Source organism: Notothenia coriiceps, unplaced genomic scaffold (assembly GCF_000735185.1).
Source record: "Notothenia coriiceps isolate Sejong01 unplaced genomic scaffold, NC01 NC01_scaffold00032391, whole genome shotgun sequence".
Classification (NCBI taxonomy): domain Eukaryota; kingdom Metazoa; phylum Chordata; class Actinopteri; order Perciformes; family Nototheniidae; genus Notothenia; species Notothenia coriiceps.
The window spans coordinates 138,204-159,422 of record NW_011365092.1 but is presented as its reverse complement, the minus strand read 5'-3'; the positions used below and the strand labels follow the sequence as shown (position 1 = coordinate 159,422).

Here is a 21,219-nt window from a genome sequence, read left to right as displayed (position 1 = left end):
GCTCACAATGTCTGTTTCTTCTCATCACTTTCCAGGGTGGTTCTTTGACTGGACGCAGTCATATGACTTGGCGTTCTACTTCAGTGGGGGCTGCGTGGAGCTGGGAGCGGTAATTCTCCTTCTGCTAAACCTGCCCTGCTGGAAAAGGAAGTCCTCTGAGAGTGACAGACCAGACGTCCAGTACACCAGCAACTGTGACAAAGTTGCCTCTGTAGCCTGAGTTTAAACACCTTTCATAAAGACTCATATCTCACACCTACTGCCAAGCTATTTTCCGCTGATACCCAAACCTTCTCTGGGAGGACTTCATTTCTTTGACTTTGCAGGTGTCCTCCTTACCTTTGCTGCCAGGTTCTAATATACCAAAATACTTGCCAGAGGTTTTGAAATACAGGCCTTTCTTCTGTACGTTGCCTGCATTTCTCAGGTTCAAACAATAGTGCAGATCTTTTTATAGGTTTGACTGTAATACCTGTGTTGACTTTAATTATTGCCTCATTTTACGAGGTGAACTGAACAATGTTGTTCAACTCCCAAATTTTGCATTGTGTTTACGTAAACACTTATTTTCTCTTCGCTGTAGCTCTTGAAAATAGACATATTGTTGTTCATATTACCTGGGAGAAAAACATTGTTGGTTGTTAATTTAACACAATGAGAACATTTCAAACCACTCTGAAACTGCACACAGAATTCTCCCAGGAATCTCACTGGAACAGAAAATATACAGGGATTGATGAGAGAGGGAGCGCTTTTTGATAATCATCATTTTAGCAACACATTTTTATGGTTTTAATATAATTCATGTCTTAAGTAGACCACTATGTAACTTTGCAAAGCATCAATGATAGTCAATGCCTGTCAACACATAATGCCTGTTGGAACAATTCAAAAGCCTTGCTTTATAAATATTATTTTGAATTCCACATACCTCGTGTTTCTAGGAATGAGAGACTTTTTGAAAAAGTTATGCTGATTCAAAAACATGTAAAGACAATGAAGAGATCCTACTGTATTTCCAACCTTAACAGCATGTTGCTCTTTGTGGCATGATTATCATGACATCTGCTGGCGATTCATTTTGACCAGGCTGATCCTTTCCCATTTCCCATTATTGTTGTGAGTGCTATATGTTTACGTGTGCATTGTGTGTGTACCTGTCTGCACACGCATCGCATACGTGCACAGGTTTGTATGTGTGTGCTATGGATTGTTTGATAAACTTTTATATTAGCAATAGTTTGTAAAGTCCTATGTGCTATTGCATTTTATATATGCACAAAACAGGCCATAGAGCTGTAAAAAAAAAAGAATTTCAACGTTGGAAGATGATTATTGTGGTAATAATTGTAATGAAGACATTGCAATAGGCTTTTAGAATCACTTGAATGTTGCTAAATACACCACTACAAATGTATTTTTGATAGTTCCAGTTTCAGGCACAAGGGTAAATCTGGGACGATAGCTTTTTGTGATGTAGAGTATTTACAAGGTGCAGATAAGCTAGAAATAGTACAGAACTAGAGGAGATACCCAGCCATTCTTATTTTGTATGCCAGTATTACAATATTCATGTGTATTATTGTTTTATTTAAAAAAAAAAAAATTGGCCAATAAAATATTTGCATTTAAAACTGTCAAGTGTGTGACACAGGTGTTTGCCTAATCTAAAAAGAAATCTATTTTTTTTCTTTGTTAAATTCTTAATTCATTCCACTTTTTTAAAAATAATTTTTTCACTTCTTTTTTATAATATTAACATAATAAATTATTATTATTATTATATATTTATAGTTAGTATTCATATTTAAATGATAACCTTTTTTATAGTACTCCTTTTTTATCATTTCCGTTTCCATGTATTGTGTTTTTTAGACCACAAAAAAAGTGTATAGGCATTTGTTTTTAAAATGTCGCACTTTTATGCAGGGGAACACTTCAGGCAAATCTCCCATGAAAACATAAAAAAAACATGTCGTCCTTCCGCTTCCACTTTACCTCCTCTAACAGGAAAACTACACACTGCTCCCGGGGGAATCAGCTTTCATACAAAGTCAGTCGACCATTTTCATCCTCATGAGCTGCTTCTCCTTCTCCTGGCAACCCTATCACCGGTCCCCATGGTTACTCGTCACGTGACTAGCAACATAAACAATTTCCAAGGGAGCTAAGATTACGGTAGGAAGTAAGCTATAGCCCAACCATTTTACTAACAGCATGTATTACTTATTGCAAGCCTAGCGTTTGGATGTGAGAACGATGGGTCGTTGTTGGCTGGACTTCCCGGGAGTTTCTGAGAGTGGAGCATTATGTCGCAGGAGAGGCAGAAATACGTCTACATTTGAGATATGGAGAGTAGTCCCGGTGCGGTGAGCTGAAAAATGGGAGCAAGCGCTTCTGTGTCACTCTGTGTAAGTTTAGCAACACTAGCTGCTGTCTTATAACATGGCTCCGTGTTTTTCCAGTTGATTTTCGAATTGATTACACCTTGTGTAGGGCAGTTGTACTTGTTAATATAAGTATTAAGAGCAGACTACCTTCTTAGCAGTTTCATTTTCATGAAATACCACACAGAAAGACAGCTGTTGTTGTGAAATGTATCTAATGGATGTAACTTTATTCAGTGGTGTTTACTCAAGTACTGTACTTGGGCTACATTTTAAGAGACTTGTACTTTTCTTAAGTGTTTCAATGTTTTGCTACTTTGTACCCTACTACAATTCAGAGGTAAATCGTGTACTTTTACTCCACTACATTTAGTAAGTCCCTTTAGTTACTTTGCAGATTTTATTAATGTGAAATATAAACCACACTAAATGTAGATTTAGTTACAGCTGAATTGAATTCACAAACTACATTACAGTTTACAAAGTGATTAAAACTAGCCAGCTTTGATAAACAAACGAATGTATCAATCATTATAATCAAAATATATAATATATATTGTTCTGAAATAGGACATTTTGCATTCTTTGTACTTTTACTAGAGAAACATTTTGATTGCAGGACTTTTGTAACATAGTATTCCTACACTCTGGTACTTCTACTTAGTACATGATCTGATATTTAAATGTTTGGACTTGACGATTTCAATATCAAGAATAAAGATATCAAGATGTCGATATCAATAAATATGCCATTGTGTCTTCACTGAGTGTATTATTGTATTGATAATCAGCAAGCGTTTTCACATTTATGACATTGGTCAAGTAATAGAAGTGGACACTTTGTTCCACCGTTCCCCAGCTAATTTAACCTCTTAATAAAACAACATGACACAAAGCAGAGCAATTATGCTTCTGTATTTTTTCCTAGGTCATATATTCAATGTATGTTTCCCTTGAAATGATCCACTATATCTTATAGCCTATTGAAGTTGTACTCCTTAAAACCTACATAATCAAATCTACAGGCAAGACAGTTTTCATGACTTTAGACAGTCATATCTACACAGCAGCTGAATGCATGCTTAACCATTCAAACTGCATTTGAAAAATTCCTCTGTCTTTGTTATTTTGCAACTTGAGATGCATAGCCCACTATATCTTCCTTACAATAAGGACCCTGGGAACATATGAATGACCCCTTTAAAATGTAAGAGACGCTGGAGACGAAAAACTCAATACTTTTCTAACACCTCTGTCTATTCAGTAATGTTTCTGTATATGAATCAGCTGTTGCATGTATGTCCTCTTTCCATGCAGAGCGACACGTCCTCAGTGAGCATCCTGAGGCCCAGTGCTAAGGTCAGCCCGGAGCCCCCTGCCCTCACCCTGGTCTCAAAGCCTGAACTGTCCACAAGGTGTGTGTTTGCCGTTGCCTTAGAAACACTGCGAGAGGAAGGGCAGATGGTCGATGGAATACCCGTTGTCCTAAGAGACATGGTGGAGTTCCTGGATAACAATGGTAATTGAGGCTCATTCTTGCATTCTTAAAGTCCCTTTTAGCACATCCCTTCTCCCTTCATATCCTTCATCATTATCTTGGTCTCTCAAGGAAAACAATACTCAAACATCACCTGTGTGACTACTTGGTTTTGACTTAGGACTGCACCACAGAGGGCTGTTCCGCCTGTGTGGGTCTGCGGTGCGGACCAGGCAGCTGAGGCAGCGCTCAGACTGTGGGGAGAGGGTGGACATGGAGCACGAGGGAGACATCCCCACCGTGGCGTCGCTCCTCAAACTCTTCCTCAGGGAGCTGCCAATCGCCATAGTTCCTGAACCCCAGCGCAAACAGCTGGTTCTGAGCCTCAAAGGTATTTATTTGATTTGATTTAGGAAAGGTCAAAAAGGCACAGTCTTAAACAATGGGCTTCTCTAGTACTTAAGATACAAAAAAGAGAAGTTATGAAAACCAAGTCAACATACATTTAAATGATTAAACAAGATATAAATGACTGCAACAAACACACAAAATGAGCAGAATAAAGTTAACCAATCGGTCAAATAATTGCTCTACAAACAGTTTATCTCCTGGTTTGAAGATAGTCTAAACTCTGATGATTGTGTCTTGAAGCACTAGATTACAAGTCCAATATTTAAAGCCAGAATGAGAACTTGTAGGACGGTTGTTGTTCTTAATCCAATGTTTGGCAGACTCTGTATTTCTTTGAAGGTTTTCATGTTTCCAACACTTCATCTTCAAAACAAATCCTTGCAAAGAAGTAGAAGTGTAAACAGCAGAGTTAAGAGGTCTAAATCGTCTGGTAAATTCTTCAATAGAAGTTCATATCTGGACCAGAAGTGCTAGTATGTATGTCCGGTGTGTTAAAATACCAACTTCCTGAGTCTGGTTATAAACTGTATATCCATACATGCGGAATTCAGTTTAATTAATGTTGTGATGTGTTTGTCTATCTTTAAGGATATGCAAATGAGGCAGAGATGAACCGGTCTCTGAGAGAAAACATTTGCCTCCTGCCTGATGACAACCTCACTATTTTGTCTTACCTCATCCACTTCCTGTCCAGAGTGGCCGCTCACAGAGAATATAATCACATGCCTGTGGAAAATCTGGCAACAATCTTCGGGCCTTGCATATTTCAGTAAGTTGTTGTTGTTACGGCCACATTTTAAGACCTGAACTTGGACACGATGTCCCTCTAATCAAATCAGTACGCACTGTGTGTTTACTCTGACATCAAGCTTAAAACCGTTTTTAGACTTTTCAAAGTATTGCTTTTCCCACCGTTTTGAAGAAATATACAGCTGGATTTCTCTAAAAGTGTAATCAAGAACAATGTAAAGGTCAGCAAATGAGAGTGCAGATGTTTCCTGCACAATCAATGGTTATGGTTGTTTGTCGTAGTAAAATACAGATGTAGAGAAAAACCCCACTTTGTTAGTTTCTCATGAAATCAACCAACCCAGTTCTGGTCCCATTAAAAACTTTCTGCAGCACTACGTTTGGGTGGATTCACGTTTGTCCCTAAAGGAAATGGGTGTGGATGCAGTTGATGGCACACAAAAATCCGACTGATTATAAAAGATGTCATCAGGATTTTATCTCCAGCTTCTCCCCCTCCTGTTTACAGAACATAGCCATCATTGTAAACAACCACAATCTCTAGGGAGACACACTCGACAATTAGATTTGTATGGTTGGAAAGGACATATCCTACGTCGTCAACACCCATTCAACCGCCCCCATCCCTTGATCTCCCAGTCTATCTATGTCTGCTCTGTTCCAGAAGTGAACAGCATGTCAGTGGAATGTGGTGTTAGTCACACCATACAATTCTACATTTGAAGGGAAAATGTCATTTGATTATAGTTAAGGGGAAGAAAGAGTTGGCATTAGATGCTTGGAAAAAGTTAGGGGTGGGTCTTGCAGCGGAGAGTTGGAGACTGTCCTTTGCATTTCTTTCTGGATTTACATCTCACATAGAAAGAGAATAATAGTGTAATAGTTGCTTTTACCAAGATTGAAAAGATATTGCCATCAATCCCACATAAATGACTTGGTGTGACAGACAGTGTAGCACATGTTCGTGCCATGCAGCATATGTGACAGCTTCTTTGGCCCCCACCCAATAACTCATGCATGTTTGTCAACCAAGACTCCCAACAGCTTGTTCCCCGTTATGTAATCCATGTGGAACACTTCTCCTTTCATCCCTGTGACCCGCCTGCCACGTAAACACACATCTATTAATACTCACATGTTTCACATTCTCTTCCCTGGATGAATGCTATGTTAACCTTTACCTAACATGCAAACATCATAAACATCCTTAATATAAAGTGGATGATGTCAACAAAAGCATGTTTATCTAAATAAATAGCTGCTTCCAGGTAAACATGTGGAGACTATTTAAGGTGGCGCTTATCTCTGTATCGTAAATATAATGACCAGAAGCTGCACATATCTCTGAAATGTGGAAGTTGTCATTGTCACAGTGAAATTATACAATCAACTTTTTTCATTTTGGTTAGTGGGTGATCGGTGATGGACTTTCCCGAGTGTAAGACTTTGATTTACCTCATACTGCAGTTTATCTCAGTTCACTGCTGCCTCCTTCCACTAGGTGGAGCCCTTTCCATTGTGTTTTTTGCACTACATATAGTAGTACTGCATGTGTGACATTGTGATGTGTTTCTGTATGCAGTGTTCCTGCAGGACCCAGGATGCTGGACGACCAGAATGTGTGTAATGCCCTGTTGCACCATCTCCTGAGGCACCACCACGATCTATTTCCAATCCCAGCCGAGGACACAGTGGCCTCCTCCATTTCCTCCTGCTCCCCCCCTCCTCCTACCTTATCCGCCCTTTCACACTTTGAGGTGAACCATGTGTTTTTTTTCTATCCTTCATCGTAAATTGTTTCTCACTGATCAATTGTTGTCATCTGTCTTGTTACACTTTGTGATTTCAATGCAAAATTAATCAACAAGCACACAGTCTTTATCAACAACATAACTATCTCATCTGTGCACAGTCTATGACATTTACAAAGGTCCTAAAATTGTTGTTTTGCCTGTCGTAACTAAGATTATTCATAGATATATTTTCATATAAGGTTGCAGGCCTTCGGGAGATAACACAGTGGGCTTGTAAAAATAATAATAATAGCACGTGGAAGTTTTATAGGGTGTTTATCAGAGTTTGAAAGCGAGAGTGAATAAGTGAGTTTGGAGAGATTTGTTGGTGGTTTAGCCCTTTTTAATGTAATCTGCACCATCAGACCTGCAGCAAACTTATACTGCTGAACATGATAGCCATGGAGCTTAGCCGCTCATTTTATTCCAGGTCATGCTCAATGATTTATTACCCTACTAGGTGTTAATGACATACAGCAGGTAAGTACTGCCAAACTATGGTGTAAATATCAGTAATTTCATACTCTTTATAAATAATGATTGGCCGTAGTCCAGTATAACCATGAAAACTGTATTACATTGCAGTCCCTGACCTTGAGGTTGTGTTGCCTCTATAGAGATTTGAGTATTGACCCTTTTTATCCTTGGTAGCTCCAATCCAGCAGCTGTCACTCAGAGCAGAGCAGTGTGCAGAGGACGGAGGGAGAGACCGCTTCACTGTCAGCGACCAGTGGTGTTAACCAAACGATACAGAGGCGTTTCCAACTCAACAGGTACCATCATTTAGCATCAGTGACTTTGTAACTGCATAGATATACAGATATGAATTACTAGTGTTCATGGAACTGAGCCTTAGCCACAGTTAATGTATCACTGAACATTCATTTGGTGTGAATATAAACCATCCTCTCCCTTCAGATATATTCTACTGCGAGAATAATTAGGAGTTCTTCCCCTGTAGCATTTCACTCCAGCATCGTTTAGCCAGTTGTCAGGTTGATGGTTCTATCACTGAGACTAAACATCACTCACAGTGAATTAGGGCCAACTTCTGGAGGTTTCTTTCACTCATGGAAGTCAAAAAAGATGTCCAACTGTGTCACAAACCCACGGCAGGAACACATCCAGTATCTGTAGTCAACAGAAACAAGTGCAGTTGCCTGTAAAGCTGCCTTTCATTCATGTAAAAACTAACATCAAATTGTTTTTAATTGAAGATATAGATGGGTGGAAGAATTGCTTCCCCAGCTAATCTACATACTAGCTGACATCTGCTTTTGGGGAACGCTTCCAACTCATAATGAACTCGGAGGCCACGGTGCTATTTTTAAATCCTGAAGGGTTGCCACAAGGTTGCAGACATCAGATGTCATTAATATATTTTCTTTTTTCGTCCACCCGTAGACAGCATGTGACATGGCCATGCACTTGCTGATTAATTGTGTGGCTGTCTACCATGTATGTGGGTACAGTTGTGTGTCTGGTGTCTTAATGTGTTGATGGGAATTCTGCCTGAAGCTAACGGAGATAAAGACGCTTCACCACATGCTCTGTGGTATTGGTTACATTTGTTATGAAACAGATCTGCCATCGGTGGAATTCAGGTAATTAAGACAGTAAGTGAAAACAAACAAGCATGAGGAATTGCTAATAAAATCCTTGTGAACTACAGGCAACATTTGATATGAGGGTTTACGAAGATATGGCACATCACGGCAGCCAGATTTAAGACTGATCAGGCTGTATTTTAAAAATACTCACGTGTCTCAGTTTAAAGAGCACAGGTTCAACAGGTTGCATAACATTTCCTGTGTGTGTGTGTGTGTGTGTGTGTGTGTGTGTGTGTGTGTGTGTGTGTGTGTGTGTGTGTGTGTGTGTGTGTGTGTGTCTCACATGACTAGGGTTATTGGCCGTCCAGGTTTTGCATAACAGAAAATAGACGGACACTTCAATTTCTTTCCACAGCTCATGTTGATGCACTCCAGCTGCCCACCTGCCAAATGGCTGTTGTTTCTCTCCGTTTTAAAATCAGTCACATGTCAAGCTGCAAGGAAAGGTTCTGCCATGCCTGTTCTCATCGCTTCTAAGTGTTTGGTTTTTTAACACTCACAGAGCAAACAAATATCAATCATTTTTCATTTAACAGCTTCCCACTCTCATCTGTTAGCAGGCAGAAGATGCTGCCTCCTCCCAACTGTCTATCTTTCTAGATAATAGAGATTATATTGTCTGAAATCTAAGACACAAAACTTTGTCACTTTCACAATCAGAGCAAGATTAAATAACTATAAAACATTGAATGATTTGATTATTAAATGATGTCCTTCAATTCAAGACCAGCAGCGAAAGACCGAGGTAGCCATATTCCTCATGGTTCCTTTGTTAACAATGTTAGCCTTTGACTAAGTTTGGCATTAACAAATACAAATTGGCCCTTTTCTGGTATTTGCTTCTGCACATGTCGGATTGGGTTTTGTCACTGGGATGTTGGTCTTTCCCCGAAAAGGCACAAGCTTTTGGGTATGGTCAAGTCTAGACCTCTATGCTGACGTCTGGCACTAACGTCACAGGCCAATATTGATTCGAGTCTAATTATACCTACAGGGGGTTTGATTTCAAAACAGGTATCTGTTTTCTGTGTCTTACCAGTCACACAAGATCTAGTTCTGAGAAAAAGGTCAGAGGGTTTTTAGTAAGCTACTTTTCATCAATAGTAATATACAGCAAATGTCAAGTGTTACATAATGGGGTCTGTTGGTTGAATGAGTAATTATTGTTTTTTTAAACCAGTGTTGACATCAGGAGATAATGCTAATATCAGTCAGCATTTATACTGATGTGTTTGAGTGTGACATTAGGGCTATTAAATTACTTTGGAATGGGGCCGGTTGATGAAAATGATCCAAGCAAGGGGCTGAGAAAAAGATGGCTTGAAATATGAGCAATCATATTAAGAGCTTCAGATACAGTAAATACTACAACAGCATAGTGGAGTGCATATATTGTGTTTAATTAAATCAAAGGCCTTTATATATCTAAATGGCAAGTTCAGAACTCATTAGGCCTACATGTGAAGCTAATTTAACCATCAACATCATTTAATCTGATTTAATGTAGGTGAAATTATCTAATCATTCACTCAGAGATGCAATCAATAACAGGAGTTGTCACTACAGTGGTTGGCAGGTGAAACCCGAGCCTGCCGAAGTTTTCAGGCTAAGTCTTCCCCTCTATCTCTCAATTTAACACCCTCTCTGGAATAAAGGCACTCTGGCCCAAACAAAAACTAAAATTAAAAATGTGATTACTTTTTAACATTATACTCAAAGGGCCAGTAGATATCAGCCCTGCTGTATTGTAGTGATATATTTAAGTGCTGTTTTATCCGAGTATATATGTGTATGTTAGCATTTGAGTTGGAACTGTGTGTAATGGTGTATGTGTGTGAAGTTGTGACATATGAGTGAGTGTGTGCACCGGTAATTGAAGGGGGGGGTGTGACACTTGTGTGTTGTTGACCATCAAGAAGTCATCCTCTTTTCTTTCTTTTCTTTCTACCTTTGGAATGATCTGTCCTCTGAAGGCAGCAAGCTGTCCACTGTCGTGTGTAAATCTGTATGCTACACCGCTGTGAGTTTAGATGTTTTGGCGAAGGATGTTTTCTTGTTGCGTCAGTGATAACAACCAAAGGGCTGCAACCCTTCACAAGTGAGTGAGATAAAGCACGTCTGAGACTCAATGTAGCTGCTTAATGTCAATAATGCTTAAACTATTCCTAGCATGCTGTTATCTACACATAAATAAAGCTGCGGTTTGAGAAGCAGAGGCTAAAGTGTGCATCTAGCACATCAACAGTGTTAACATTAGATTTACCGTCTGCAGTTGTTTTGAAACCTTTCTTTTTAATTAAGCTTTTTTAGGATGGAGATTTTTTGAGGAAGTTTGCCTTGCAGCAGAAAAGTAATTTATGTTCATAATGCATTCAGCTGTTTGCCCTAAAGGCAGCATTGGGCTGCTGACCCGTGTGGTGCTGCAGGTTACAGATCTGGAGTCACACAGCGCTTTGAGCGGGAACGTGACCTGGTTGTTTTTGGTTCACGTCACAGCAAATCGCTCGTGCTTGTTATTGCTTGGAGCATCTCATCCGAACTTCATGTGTCATAGTGTAGCTTCAGATTAAACGCTGCTGACTCGTGACCTGCTGGATGTTACCTGGCGCGGAGGCCAGCAGTTTATTCTGGGTTTCATTTGTTGGACATCTACTCCTGTTAGTCCTGAGATATGCAGACTGATACAAAACACATTTCCAATTGCATTTGCCTTGAAGTCAATTGATAAAGTTGTGTGAATTATTCGGAGGCCCCTATAACGGGTTGTACCAACATTTTATTCATATTATTTTTCTTGTGATTTATGAACTGTTCATACGTTATGATATAACTTATGAAGCCTTTTAAAAAAGCATGCCTCATTAGAATCCGATACTTTCTTGTCTCCTCACCTCCTCCTGTTTGTGCACACCTCCCTCTATTTCTGTCTCTCCTCAGTCCTGACACACAGGCTTGTGAAACCAGCTCTGACGTCAGCGCTGACCTTCAGAAGCTGATTCCAGACCAGCAGCCTCTGGAGGAGAGCACAGAGGCGGGCTGGGTGATCTCCACCCCCTCTGACCCCGGGCCAGAGCGACACCCTCACCAGAGCAGACCACCGAGAAGCCTCCAGAAGTGTACCACCCAACGGTAGGCTCTTTTTCTTTTGTGACACACAAGTGATGTGGTCACCTTGTAACGATGTAACAAGGGGACCAAAGTGTTGCAAGTGTTTACTACATTTTAAGAAGATAAGAAGCATTTGCCGACCTACTTCGTCCTCAAACATTTTGGAACAGGAAATGTGTGACTCCTCTAGTTTATTGAGTGTTTCTTTATCAACAGGACCTCTTCGCAGTACACGGCGCCACTACGGAATGAGAGCGAGGGGGAGGAGGATGAAGAGGTAGAGAAAGAAAGCACATTTCCCCCTCACCTTAGTTTAGCACTCACTGATTGTTTTCTTCTCTTTACTTTCAAATATTTCTTAATTCCTACTTTCTCCCCATTTCCCTCTCAAAAGCCAAATATAATTCAGCAATAACAGTTATCTCTCAAATGTGTTATATAACCATAGACATTTGGTCCACCTTTTTTGTACAGCAAAATACATCTTATGCAGTGTTTAGCACGATTTCACCTCATCATGAACGGTTCTTTATCATGGACTGAATTGTTTTTCAGGCTCCCACCGATGCGGTGCAGAAAGCTTCTATTTCAGACCGCTGCACAGCCTCTGAATCACAGAGCATCACACCGACTCACCGCACACAGAGGTGAGAGGAACATTACCGCAGGAAGACTACACACCATGACATGTTTCGGCAGTCCTGCTTTCCTCTATTGTTTTAGAGCAGCCATCTTTTGCTCATTGGTCTTGGCAGATAACATCCAAGTGGAATAAGAATCCATCATTTAACCCTTTTTAAATCAGCCAGTTAAAGGTGGGGTAGGTAATTCACTTCAGAAACACTTTTTGTTATATTCCACGGAATGCTCTTAACATCCCGATAGCAATGAATACATTAAGTGCTTTGACAATAAACACATTTCATCTGTGGAAGCCGTGGCACTTTAAAAAGCACGACCAATCATCTGAGCCGGCCCGGCTAAAATAACTGGATGGCCTACCTGCCTGTCAGCCTTCCATCTCGTGCACAAACTTATCTCGTGCCCTCATTGGTCATGTGCGCGTTCATGTGTGTTGGAGGAGGGGCTCTGTAAGGAAGTCTGAAGGAAGAGGCAGATTGTTTCCGGTTGCATACTTTCAAATTGTAGCGCACTCGAGCTGGTTTCTCCATTCTACCCTACCTTTAAAACTTAATCTGAAAACACAATCTCAAGTCAAAGAAAAGTATCTAAATAAAAGGGGCCATGATAATACTTTGGAGCTGTTTTAAATGTATCTAAATGAGTATTATCTGATTTCTTTGGATGCTCCGCGGTTCCTCTCTGTTCAGTTGAGAAGTATGTTGTCAGAGCCGAGTGCTGCTCACAGTCATGGTTTTGATATACACTGAACAAAAATATAAATGCAACACTTTTGTTTTTGCTCCCATTTTTCATGAGATGAACTCAAAGATCTAAAACATTTTCTACATACACAAAATAAGCATTTCTCTCAAATATTGTTCACAAATCTGAAANCCCTTCTCTCCTGCATGTTGAATAATCCATGTGGAGGCAGCTCAGCAGCAGAAAGCCGGTCAGGAGGAAACGCCATGTGGAAGTGAGGGATTCTCTGTGAGGACAATACTCCGGCGGACCCACAAACATGATCTGAGAATCACAGCGACACTGCTAATGGGATTACTGCGTGATGATCGCCAGGGATCCCACGCTGTATGCTGATGCCCGACAGCTAGTCAGAAGAGGAATGTGCTGATTGTGATGACCATTTGTAACGGACTGGATCAAAGATTGGCTTTTGCTTTTCAATAACTTTGATCCTACTCCTTCCTTTTCTCTCGCACTTCCAGCCACCCACGAAAGCAGCCTGCTAAAAGAGATGTATGCACTTTAATCCGACTCATTCCTTTTCTTCGCGAGGACAAGGGAACCACTCGTCTAACCTCTTCCTGCCACTCTCTTGCCAACGACTTCCTCCTCGCAGACTACGGCACATCTCTCTGACTTCTCCTGTCGCTGAAGCCATGTTCTGCTTCTGTTTCCAGAGTCCCTCTCTCAAGATGCAAGCCCTGGAGGCTGACTCGGGACCCCCGTCTTCCCCTACAGACCCCCAAGGTCAGGATTACCTCCCTGCTCAAACACAGCCTCTTTCTACTGAGGAGCAGAGCCTGGTTCTGACCCACAAGCTGCTTCTCCCCTCGCCGCCGTGCACACCGGCTCAGGACCGGGAAGACCCTCCACAGTCTGGTAAGTCAAAAGCAATGAAGTGCTGAGACACTGAACTGACAGTGGTAACGATCAAGGTATTTTCAGCTCCCATTGTAGAGAACCAAACCCATACCCATACTCACTGTATATAGTAACAACATACAGTATGTACATAATGTATCAGTGCTATTATTTATAGTGTCTGATTCATCATCTGTTCATTTAAAGCCTTGTCCTAGATGCTGTTACTCCTTTGGCTCACAGTGAATAAAGCTTTGTAAATCTTGACAGCGAGCTTTGAGCTTCATCATATCTCAGAGCTGGGTGTGTCTTTATTTGATGAGTCGACTATATCAAGGTATGATGCTGTTACTGTTGCGTCAACGCACAGCCGCCCGTGACATGATGAATTTGTACATTTATTCAATAATGCATAATAATGTCTCTGTGCTGGCTAAACATTACAATTGAGTGTAGTTTTTATTACCATAGAGATTATAACAGATATGTGTGTTCACTGTTCTTGTCAGAAAAACCAAAAAAGTGTATACCCCAGCAAAGATGTTGAAAAAACGGTGTTTGAAATACTTTCTTCTCATTCTTTATGTTTCTCTCTTTTACTCTCCATACCTTACGCCTTTTTGTTTGCTTCCTATCTCCTTCACCTACCATGTCTCTCCCTCCCTTACATCGATCTCTTTTGTCCCGTCGATTCTCCTATATTAAGTTATTATAAATTACATTTTTAAACCCAAATGAGAAATAGTCAAAGTTATTATAGACATTTATATGTTCTTCTTTCCTACAGGGCACTCCCCCTCCCCTGATTCCTCAGAGTTCAGTCCTGTCCTGTACACCAGCCTGCTCTCTGAGGGGTCTTCAGGAAACGACCCCCTGCCCATCCTCCCGGGCCCTAAAACCAGCCCGCTGCTCTCTCGCTTTGCGCTGAGCGACTGCCCCGTCCCCTCCCCACGCTGCCCCAACCTCAGCCACAGCCTGCGCTACAACCTGGACCCCGATACGGCCCCTTCCCCACCGTGCTCGCAGCACATACGCATGTGAGTCAACTGTTTCCTCCAAAACGTTATTTAGGAATAATGGCACACAGACAGGAGAGTGGGACATTGTATTTCTTTGCTGTGCTTCTTCAATGCCTTTCATTTGAGATGAAAGGTTAACATGCATGTTGTGAGTTATGTTATCATGGAACTGAATGCTTCTTGCTGTCTTCAGGACTCGCAGCAGTGTCCACTCGGAGCCACGCGAGGGCTCTGTCTCCGTCTCAGCGCTCAACAGACACATTCACACTCTGAAGAAGAGGATCAGGCGCTTTGAGGAGTGCTTTGAACAGGAGAAGCACTATAAGGTGAGGGGAGGAACAGGAAATGCTTCGTCAGCGAGATTCTTCTGTGTCATCATCTGATTGGAGTTTATTTCCTCAGAGTGTGAGGCTCAGTGTTTTTTTCCTAAGCCAATAACGAGCTCGAGCCATGGGGAGGATTATTGTTATTATTATTATATTTGTGTGTGTGTGTGTGTGTGTGTGTGTATTACCGTGTGTAAATTACTTATTATTAGTTACTACTTGTTTAAATTCTCAAATGATACTGTGGCTTCTTATAACAAACATTATTAAAGGGAGAATATTTCCCTCTGCTGGTACATTGGAGAATTGTAAAAAATGTAAATATTTTACACAAAGAGTCTTTATTAAAGGTGGGGTAGGTACATTTGAGAAACCGGCTCGAGATACACTTTTTGTTATATTCCATGGAATGCTCTTAACATCCCAATAGCAATGAATATCTGAAGTGCTTTGACAACAAATACATACAAAAATGTCATCTGTGGAAGCCGTAGTAAAAAGCATGACCAATCACCTGAGCCGGCCCGGCTAAAATAACTGGATGGCCTACCTGCCTGTCAGCCTTCCATCTGTGCACAAACTTATCTCGTGCCCTCATTGGTCATGTGCGCGTTCGTGTGTTGGAGGAGGGACTCTGTAAGGAAGTGGCAGATTTTTTCCGGTTGTGTATTTTCAAATTCTAGCGCACTCGAGCTGGTTTCTCCAAAATGACCTACCCCACCTTTAACTGGTTGCTGCTGCATGTTGGTGCTCAATTATAATTCGCCCAGACCAGGGGATAAAGTAGAGTTCTTGGTAGGTGATGCAGGAGACCCTGTTCTGTCTCTGAGTTTTTATTTATTTCTTCTTTTTCTTTTAGCCTGCCCACAACGACAAGACTGCTCATCCGGAGGTGGCCCGACTGATGAAGGAGCTCATCAAGAGTCGCAAGCAGCTTAAAGGTCAGTTTTCATAACCATAAACACACACTCACACACATGAATTAATGATGAAGGACATTGATTCAGAGCCAGTACAACAACATAATACATATTCCATTACATTCAAATATCTCAACACTTGTTTTTTGTATTGGGTCACAAAATAAAAAAGGTTTGCATGCACTTGTTCATATGGCTTAGTAGTACTCTCCGAGGTATTTTCTAATCAATTATGGCATTTCAATGGAATGAAATTTAACTTAATGTTATGAATACAGCCTATGTCTTCAAATGCTTTTCAATAGCATGCTCATTTTAGTCAAGTAATATCCGTAATATCTCAATTATCCTTTGAGATAATCCTCTTCAACAATGCTAAGTAACATGTGATGTTAAAATAATAAACGCACCATAGTTCCTGATAAATTGAAAAAAAGTCAAATATGTCTGGTTGAGTACAAAGAAGTTTACAACATTTTAATGATGACTGTACTTGAATAAATGCACTAGATTGCTATCCACCACAGAATAATTTCACCATTTCAAAAATATGTTTACCAGACAACCAACGTCTCAAATTGTTTCTGTTTTTAATTTCAAAATGTTCTGAACTCTCGTCCTCTTCCAGAGCTGAAGCTGAGACAATCAGAAGGGGGGGTGAAAGGTCAGGGAGACTTTAACCCGCCATCTGAAACACGCAGAACCAACTCAGACCAGAGGGAGGCAGCACCGACAGGCACTGAGCTGCAGCAGCTAAACAACAACAGCAACATCAAAGCTAACGTGGAGGAAACGGTCAATACTATATCCAACAGACTGAAGGAGAGACGCAGAGAGCTGGGCCTGCCCGACAGCGCCAAGGTTAGCAGAAACACTTTCAAACACATCAATTATAATATAGGTTTGGTGATCTCATTGTCAGTGTTTCTGACCATGCATACATGTATTTATCTGTGGCTGTTTTTGCAGGAGATGTCCTATTTCCAGATGACTATGGAGAAGACCAGCCTGCAGAAGTGTTTGCTGCATTTTGAGGGTCTGCACGGACGGCCGGTGAGACTTCCCTTCATGCTTATGTCTTTGAATTAGCTGGCTCCACTTTGGTACTGTATCTCACTTCTTCTCATTGAATAATCGGTTTCTGTATCATTCTCCTCCAGAGCACCAGACAGGAGCGGACTCTGATGAAACCTTTCTACGACCGGTACCGTCTCCTGAAGCAGCTGCTGCTCTCTGCTGCTGCTGCCACAGTCATACCAACCATTGTGAGTATACAACGAATACTGAATACAAAAAAGAAAGAATGATGGAGTCTGATACACAACGGAAATAACCCAAACCCACTTTATGTCACTTATGTCTACTACGCTATTGAAGTGTATTTTAGTCCCTTCGGGTTTAAAAGCATCAGCTAAATAAATGTTAATATATAAATAAATCTGACCCTGGCACACAGAAGTGTCTCTCTGCTGCTCTCTAGTGGACAGATGTGAGAACTGCACCAAACTGTTAGACCTCAGTTTTAGTTAAAGACAATAAAGGCAAGATGGATACAGCTGAAATCTTGCAGTTTACGACTAAGTAGTATTCAATTAAATATTAAAAAGCTATTTCCGGACTAGCTCCCAAAACACTAAACAGAGTCCGTTACAACATTGATGTGTTTGCCCTGCGTTTCTGTGTTCACAACGACAGAATAGTGATTCCTCTTTGTTCACGTAGGAGGAAGAGGAGGGCTCTGATGAAGATCATCCCAAACAGCGTAGCCCGAGGCTGCAGCCCCTCCCACTGAAGCCCCCCAGCTGTGTGTCTTCAGACGACTCGCTGCACCTTCCTTCTTTAGAAACGTCTGAAACGCCTCTCGTGTCCCCGCTGGAGGAGGTGAAGTGTTTCCAGCCACAGATCGTCACCATGGCAACACTACATGAAGCTTCCAGGTGTGTGTGTGTGTGTGTGTGTGTGTGTGTGTGTGTGTGTGTGTGTGTGTGTGTGTGTGTGTGTGTGCATTTAAATAGGTTTAGGCATATATTGATTGATCTATATCCTTTCTATCGTGACCAGGATAATCATCTTAGATTGTAATGTCGTCCCATGCCTTATTGCAGGATTTTTTAAGAGGAAGTTTGTTTTCAAAGAAGAGCTTGTATCTTGCTTGAAACTATGAGTTATCATCTTAACTTTAAATGCACACATTTCTAGACGATCTAAAATAATGAAGACATTATTTTCTGCTCTCTCACAGACCAGAATTACTGGATCACCTCAGGACGGCTCGGTCAGAGAGACACCGACTTCACCGAGCGCTCCGAGAGTTTGAGGAGAACTTCCACACACAGACTGGCAGGTAAAGGTCACACACACACACATACATACATACATACATACATACATACATACATACATACATACATACACACCACACACTACTTGGCTTTTGAATTTTATTTTCTCTTTTAATAAACTTGAAACATTTGGTTTTCAACAATGCCTTGTGAAAAACAAAGAAAAAACATCCACAAAAGAAATCCCATCTTATGGTACGACAGTGTAATGCACGCACGTTAATACCGCACAGAGAGCTCGGGAAAGAGACGGACGTTTGCTCTGTTAACGTCCTTTGTACTGTACATGTTAGTCCTCCAAAGTAAATACAGTAAGATTACAATACACACTGTACAAAGCTATCTGAGTAAGGCAACATAGGGACTATCAACCAGTTATGGAAGCTGCTGCAGTTTGTTGGAAACTACTGAAGTTTTGCCTTGTGTTTGCATCTTTTTTTCTTTGTGTTTCGCTAACAGGTTCTGTCAGAAGGAGGACCGGGGGCCAATGGTGGAGGAGTACTGCCAGTATAAGAGCCTCAAAGCTAAGCTCCGCCTCCTGGAGGCCCTGCTCAGTAAACGGGACTCAACCAAGAGCAGCTGAGTGACTCACAGTGGGACTTTATCGGACTCAATCCTTTATGAAAATCAGGTTCTGAATCTTGTGGTTCTGGTCTTGTTTTATGTCATATTCTGTTGACGCACTTTACATGAGGAAATTGGTGACCAACTTAATGAAATGCAGCATGACTGCGTTTTTTTTTTTGTCCCAAAAGATCCTTTGTCATTATGACACATCTTAATATAAACCTGATGTAGCAAGTGTATTTAATGTAGCACTAATTTATGTCAGGGGTGACTGCTGTAACGACTTGGTGTTTGTTACATGCAAGTTATTTTATTCACGCACATTATGCCACTTTGTAACTTGCTTTCCTTCTTGCACAAACACTCCTTCAGGACAGCTTTGCCCAAAGCGGAAACTGCATTTTCTTAAAAAAAAGTGCTTTCTTGGCAAACAATGTGTAAGCTTAAATGCAATCAATGAGACAATCCTGTGGTGTTTGTACATGTCAGTTCTTCAATCCTACATTGTGCTATGATATGCATTCGTATTTTTATAATTGTGACCATTGAATTGACATGTTCACTTTGGAAAACATGTGAACGTTGGTGAAGCTTGGCATGTAGTGCAACTTCTCTCTGCTGTCAGATTGGTGTTTACCCCCCCACTTTGCTTGTATGAAGTTATTTCCCTCTAAATGCAGTTGTTGACAATGATCAGAGCCTTCGACATTGTGCACTTCTGGTTTATATAATTTTCTATATATGAATGTATCAATAAAAATAAATATTTTTTCACATTTATTCTGCTCAACACAGTTTATGGTTCTACTTTCTTTCTTTTCACAGACTACATTTAAATCAAAGCGGCTGTAGCAGAGCTGGTTGCTATGGTAGAGGTACTGACAGCTTTCATCCTCATGCTGCAGAGAGCTGCATCATGCTTTTTTCTCATTTTAGAGGCTGTTGCATTAGTTCCGTTAAAATTCCACAGCAGTTTCACGTCTGGGTTTTAATACCTTTGGTATAAAGAAAGATGACTATCGATGCTGCAGCCCTAGAAAATTGTGGTTCCAGTCTTTGCCACTAGTAGAAGGTAAAAAAGAATAGTCTGAAATGCTCTACTGAAGAATGAGAAGAAAACATTTCTGAATCAAAGAACAGTCAAAGGAAACGACTAAATGCTCGTCCACACAGACAGTGGACCCTCAGGATAACAATACAACAAGGCATTAACAAAATAAGTGTATAAAGTAAACACAGCAAATGGAATAGGAGCAGACCGTTGTTAGTACAGTTAAAGGGTTTCAGTGTTGACTTGCAGGATGGATGAGCTGTGTTGGTGTCCCAGGTTTCTATGACTCAGTTATGCGTGGTATCTTAGCTTATGTTTTCAACATTTAGGGAAACCCTTTTCAGATGAGGAGACGGCAGTGTAGGTGTCAGTGTGTACCTTCCTCTTTTTTTGTATCGTCCACTCTTTGGGATGATGTTCTTGTCAGAGTACAGAGCGGTGTCAGATATGCTGCATGTCTGGGAGCCTACTAAATCTGCTGCTTCATGCATGTGTTGGTCTGCTTGGTCAGTACATGTGGTCTTCCTGTGTGTTCCGAGGTCAGTCCTTCCTCCTCTACATCCTTAGCGTCCCACACTGATGTTGCAGGTCTTGCAGCTGGGGTCCTTCTTGGCGTTCACCGTGGACATGCTCATCAGCTGGTGCCCGTTGATCTCCGCCACCGAGCCTATCGCCAGGTCGACGGGCTCCGTGTAGATCACCTCCAGGATCACGTCCTGGGCGTGATGGAACACCAGACTCCCGTCTTCTTCCTGCTTGCAGGTGAGGAAACTGTTATTGGAGAGGTCAAGCGCAGGAAGCCTCCCCTTACAGAAGTCGTCCCCCGCGGAGCCCTTTGGCGCCAGGACCACGATGACGAAGTGGTACGCCGTGTACATGCAGTAGAAGTCTCCAAAGTACAGGTTGGTGTCGAGGTTGAAGAGCGAGTCGGCCTTCACCTCGAAGCGCTGGCGGCCGTAGGGGGAGTCCTGCGGGGGCTTGCCCGTGTTGAACTCTGTGTTGCAGCTGAAGAAAACCCCCTCCAGTTTGCCGCTGATGGGGGAGCCGTGGCTGCCGCTGTTGTCTTTCACCGCCTGCAGCATCATGTTCCCCTGATCCTCCCTGGAGGGTAGAGAAAAAGGAAATTGGTTGTGAACAAAAACATGTGAATGGTAAAGAGTAGAGATGTCCCGATCCGATCACGTGATCGGGGATCGGAGCCGATCACGTGATTTTCAAAAGATCGGAAT

General features: G+C 41.4%; 5 protein-coding genes across 8 annotated transcripts in view; 3 read left to right on the top strand and 2 right to left on the bottom strand.

The window, feature by feature from the left end:
- LOC104960795 (monocarboxylate transporter 9) overlaps positions 1–1,637 on the top strand; it is an 8,783-nt gene extending 7,146 nt beyond the window's left edge. For all 3 annotated transcript variants that reach the window (XM_010788954.1, XM_010788953.1, XM_010788955.1), the window contains exon 6: positions 36–1,637. In XM_010788954.1, coding sequence (XP_010787256.1) covers positions 36–220 — 185 coding nt within the window. In that variant the 3' untranslated portion in view covers positions 221–1,637. The remainder of the gene's footprint in view (positions 1–35) is intronic.
- The window catches only part of LOC104960798 (protein FAM13C), a 26,201-nt gene extending 6,058 nt beyond the window's left edge, over positions 1–20,143 (top strand). Inside the window, exons 3-12 of one of the 2 annotated variants that reach the window (XM_010788958.1) lie at positions 13,582–13,783; positions 14,553–14,802; positions 14,978–15,110; positions 15,970–16,051; positions 16,659–16,891; positions 17,000–17,083; positions 17,191–17,295; positions 17,753–17,967; positions 18,273–18,374; positions 18,832–20,143. In XM_010788958.1, coding sequence (XP_010787260.1) covers positions 13,597–13,783; positions 14,553–14,802; positions 14,978–15,110; positions 15,970–16,051; positions 16,659–16,891; positions 17,000–17,083; positions 17,191–17,295; positions 17,753–17,967; positions 18,273–18,374; positions 18,832–18,955 — 1,515 coding nt within the window. In that variant the 5' untranslated portion in view covers positions 13,582–13,596 and the 3' untranslated portion in view covers positions 18,956–20,143. Of the gene's footprint in view, positions 1–13,545; positions 13,784–14,552; positions 14,803–14,977; positions 15,111–15,969; positions 16,052–16,658; positions 16,892–16,999; positions 17,084–17,190; positions 17,296–17,752; positions 17,968–18,272; positions 18,375–18,831 lie in introns of those variants that run through there. The other variant, XM_010788957.1, reaches the window with a different exon arrangement.
- The window catches only part of taf6l (TAF6-like RNA polymerase II, p300/CBP-associated factor (PCAF)-associated factor), a 358,002-nt gene that overhangs the window by 207,968 nt on the left and 128,815 nt on the right, over positions 1–21,219 (bottom strand).
- Positions 1,828–6,772, top strand: LOC104960796 (protein FAM13A-like). Its single transcript, XM_010788956.1, has 5 exons — positions 1,828–2,411; positions 3,705–3,906; positions 4,046–4,255; positions 4,970–5,044; positions 6,608–6,772. Exons 1-5 carry the CDS (start codon positions 2,382–2,384, stop codon positions 6,673–6,675), a joined length of 585 nt encoding a protein of 194 aa, XP_010787258.1. The 5' UTR covers positions 1,828–2,381; the 3' UTR covers positions 6,676–6,772.
- Positions 18,458–21,219, bottom strand: part of phyhiplb (phytanoyl-CoA 2-hydroxylase interacting protein-like b) — a 19,003-nt gene continuing 16,241 nt past the window's right edge. Inside the window, exon 5 of the mRNA XM_010788959.1 lies at positions 18,458–21,091. Within this exon, the coding sequence (XP_010787261.1) occupies positions 20,554–21,091 (538 nt within the window). The 3' untranslated portion in view covers positions 18,458–20,553. The remainder of the gene's footprint in view (positions 21,092–21,219) is intronic.

Coding starts and splice junctions, on each gene's coding strand:
- LOC104960796 (XM_010788956.1), top strand. CDS start 2,382: ATGGGAGCAAGCGCTTCTGTGTCACTCTGT. Junction 3,907..4,045: donor GGAGTTCCTGGATAACAATG/GTAATTGAGGCT, acceptor GTTTTGACTTAG/GACTGCACCACAGAGGGCTG. Junction 4,256..4,969: donor GCTGGTTCTGAGCCTCAAAG/GTATTTATTTGA, acceptor CTTCCTGTCCAG/AGTGGCCGCTCACAGAGAAT.